Source organism: Haplochromis burtoni, unplaced genomic scaffold, assembly GCF_018398535.1.
Source record: "Haplochromis burtoni strain Fernald_Lab_line unplaced genomic scaffold, NCSU_Asbu1 Contig_616, whole genome shotgun sequence".
Classification (NCBI taxonomy): domain Eukaryota; kingdom Metazoa; phylum Chordata; class Actinopteri; order Cichliformes; family Cichlidae; genus Haplochromis; species Haplochromis burtoni.
This window is the reverse complement of record NW_024582977.1, coordinates 218,395-221,018: the sequence shown is the minus strand read 5'-3', so window position 1 is coordinate 221,018 and position 2,624 is coordinate 218,395. Positions and strand designations below refer to the sequence as shown.

At 37.2% G+C, this 2,624-nt stretch overlaps 1 protein-coding gene across 1 annotated transcript in view; it reads right to left on the bottom strand.

Moving 5' to 3' along the window:
* LOC102295138 (voltage-dependent N-type calcium channel subunit alpha-1B) overlaps nt 1–2,624 on the bottom strand; it is a 197,892-nt gene that overhangs the window by 61,530 nt on the left and 133,738 nt on the right. Inside the window, exon 11 of the mRNA XM_042214834.1 lies at nt 1,712–1,927. Coding sequence (XP_042070768.1) covers nt 1,712–1,927 — 216 coding nt within the window. The remainder of the gene's footprint in view (nt 1–1,711; nt 1,928–2,624) is intronic.

Genomic DNA, 2,624 nt, shown 5'->3' with positions numbered 1-2,624 from the left:
AGCCTGTCAAGTCCTTCTTTTGACCCATTTTGCCAAAGGAAAGGACGTTGCCTAATAATTATGCACACCTGATATAGGGTGTTGATGTCATTAGACCGTACCCCTTCTCATTGCAGAGATGCACATCACCTAATATGCTTAATTGGTAGTAGGCTTTCGAGCCTATACACCTCGGAGTAAGACAACATGCATGAAGAGGATGATGTGGACAAAATACTAATTTGCCTAATAATTCTGCACTCCCTGTACACTTTAATACTCTGATTCCACAGAACAGGGGCCTGAAAACTGAAGACTCTGCCTCTACTTCTCCCTTTAAATATCCTAGGAACTACAAGTAAGCCCGCACACTGAGAGCAAAGTGCTCAGTTGAGGTGATACTGTACTATAAGGTCTTTAAGACCTGCTGGCGCCTGATTATACAGTACCTTCTATGTGAGGAGAAGAATTTTAAATTGTATTCTGGATTTAACAGAGAACCAATGAAGAGAAGCCAATAGAGGAGAAATATGCTCTCTCTTTCTAGTCCCTGTCAGCACTCTTGTTACTGAAGGCTTCGCAGGGAGTTTTTAGGACATCCTGGTAGTAACAAATCACAGTAGTCCGCTCTAGAAGTAAGAAATTCATGAACTGGGTTTTCAGCATCACTCTGAAACAGGATGTTTCTAATTTTAGAGATATTGAAGCAGTCCTACATAATTGTTTATTACAGTATGTACATTGAAGGACATATCTTGGTCAAAAAACTACTCCAGGATTCTAGAGGCCAAGGCAAAGCCACCCAGAGTAGGGAATCTGGTTAGATACCATATTTCTTCACTTAATTCCCTGGACTCCCATTATTCTTACTAAATGTCCAATTAGTGCAAAATCAAGTTAAAACAAATCCTTTTTATGCTATCAAAGACATACTGGTTCTTGTCAATCATGATCATTAATGGCAATTTAATAGATGTTTACTGTGTCAAGTTAAAAGACATTGTTCAACCTTTAGCACCACTTATTACAGACTTGTGAGTGTGTGCACATATTGAGCCTATATGTATATGTTTCATATTCTGTGGATTTTAAAAAAAATTAAACCAAATTCCAGCTTGTGCACCCAATTCTTGCTTTTTAAAGTCATTAAATGTGTATGTTGTACAACAATTCCATCCAGGCGAAAGAACTAAGAGTTAAAAGAAATCACTGAAGGCTCAAAATTACCATGACATTCATTCCCATAACGAATGAATGTAAACATCTGACCACAACTGTAATATTGATTTGTTATAACATTACTGGTAAGACGGAACCAACAGGTGTAAGCTATCTACTTTAGGTGGTAAAGAGTGGCATGAGTATTTATGTTTTCATTTTGAATGGCACACTTGCAGTTACTTTCATGTAAATACTGCTTCAACTGTTGATAATGGTCCTCTTCGTGGTTTAACTGGCTAAAAAGTGCTCCATCTCAACAATGAGTAGAGAATCACTTGAAATCCATTTTGACAACTATCATGTTTCAAGCTGTATCATGGCCAAAATAAAATAATAAAGCCATCCATGCACTGATATGAGAATTTTTTATATCAAGTAATGGCTAAAATACATTTAATATTAAGCAACTAGTAACTATAGTTAAAATTGATTTTGAAAACGTACAGGTCCATGAAAACATACAGGATTACAAGAAAATTATTTAAAATGTATAGAACTGTTGAATACTTACATAGTGCATAGGTAAGCCACTCAGGCTGGTCATAGTGTACTATAGCTACACACAGTGTATTTAGGCCAACCAGACATAACACTGTCCAGTAGAAGCTCTGGGATTTAACCAGACGCCGGATGGTGAAGCGAATCCTCTTCTCTTTTCTCCTGAAGTAAGATGAACTCTCATTCTTGCTCTTCACACTTGCCCGAGCATATGGCGACCCTGGGGGGGCAGTTGGAGCAAAAGATACAAAATTGCAATAAAGTTACCAAGTCTAAAAATGAGGTGCTCCTTCCAAATCAAGATATGTTTGATTATAATCAGCTAGAGCCATGGATCTTAAAGTAGATTAAGACTGATCATTCTTACTGACAGATTACAGAATTGGCTTAGTATTCCTGGCACTTCTCATTATATTTATCCTCATCTTTACTTTATTTGGCCCAGACAGCTAAGGAGGTCTGCTTTTACACTTAGCCCAAGGTTAACAACATCAAATCAGCTGTTAGGAAGCATTGTATTATTTTTGACCAGTGTTTGTTTTGAATAGCACCTCTCAAAAATCATCCAGTCTTATTTCTTTAATTTAAGAAACATCCCAAAAATCAAACTGAAACCCAATAATATGTAACTTTTAGTACGCACTAGTGGTGGGTTTAAAAAATCGATTTCCCAATTCAAATTGATTTTAATTTGAGCAATGTGATATCGATTGATTAAATCCTAAATTGATTTTTAAACACAAATGTATTTTGGCAGAAACACCAGAATCTCAGGTTAAAGCTTACAAAACTAATTCTAGTTTTTACCCTCAAACAAATGGGCAGCACGGTAGCACGGTGGTTAGCACTGTTGCCGCACAGCAAGAAGGTCCTGAGTTCAATTCCACCATCAGGCCGGGGTCTTTCTGTGTGGAGTTTGCATGTTC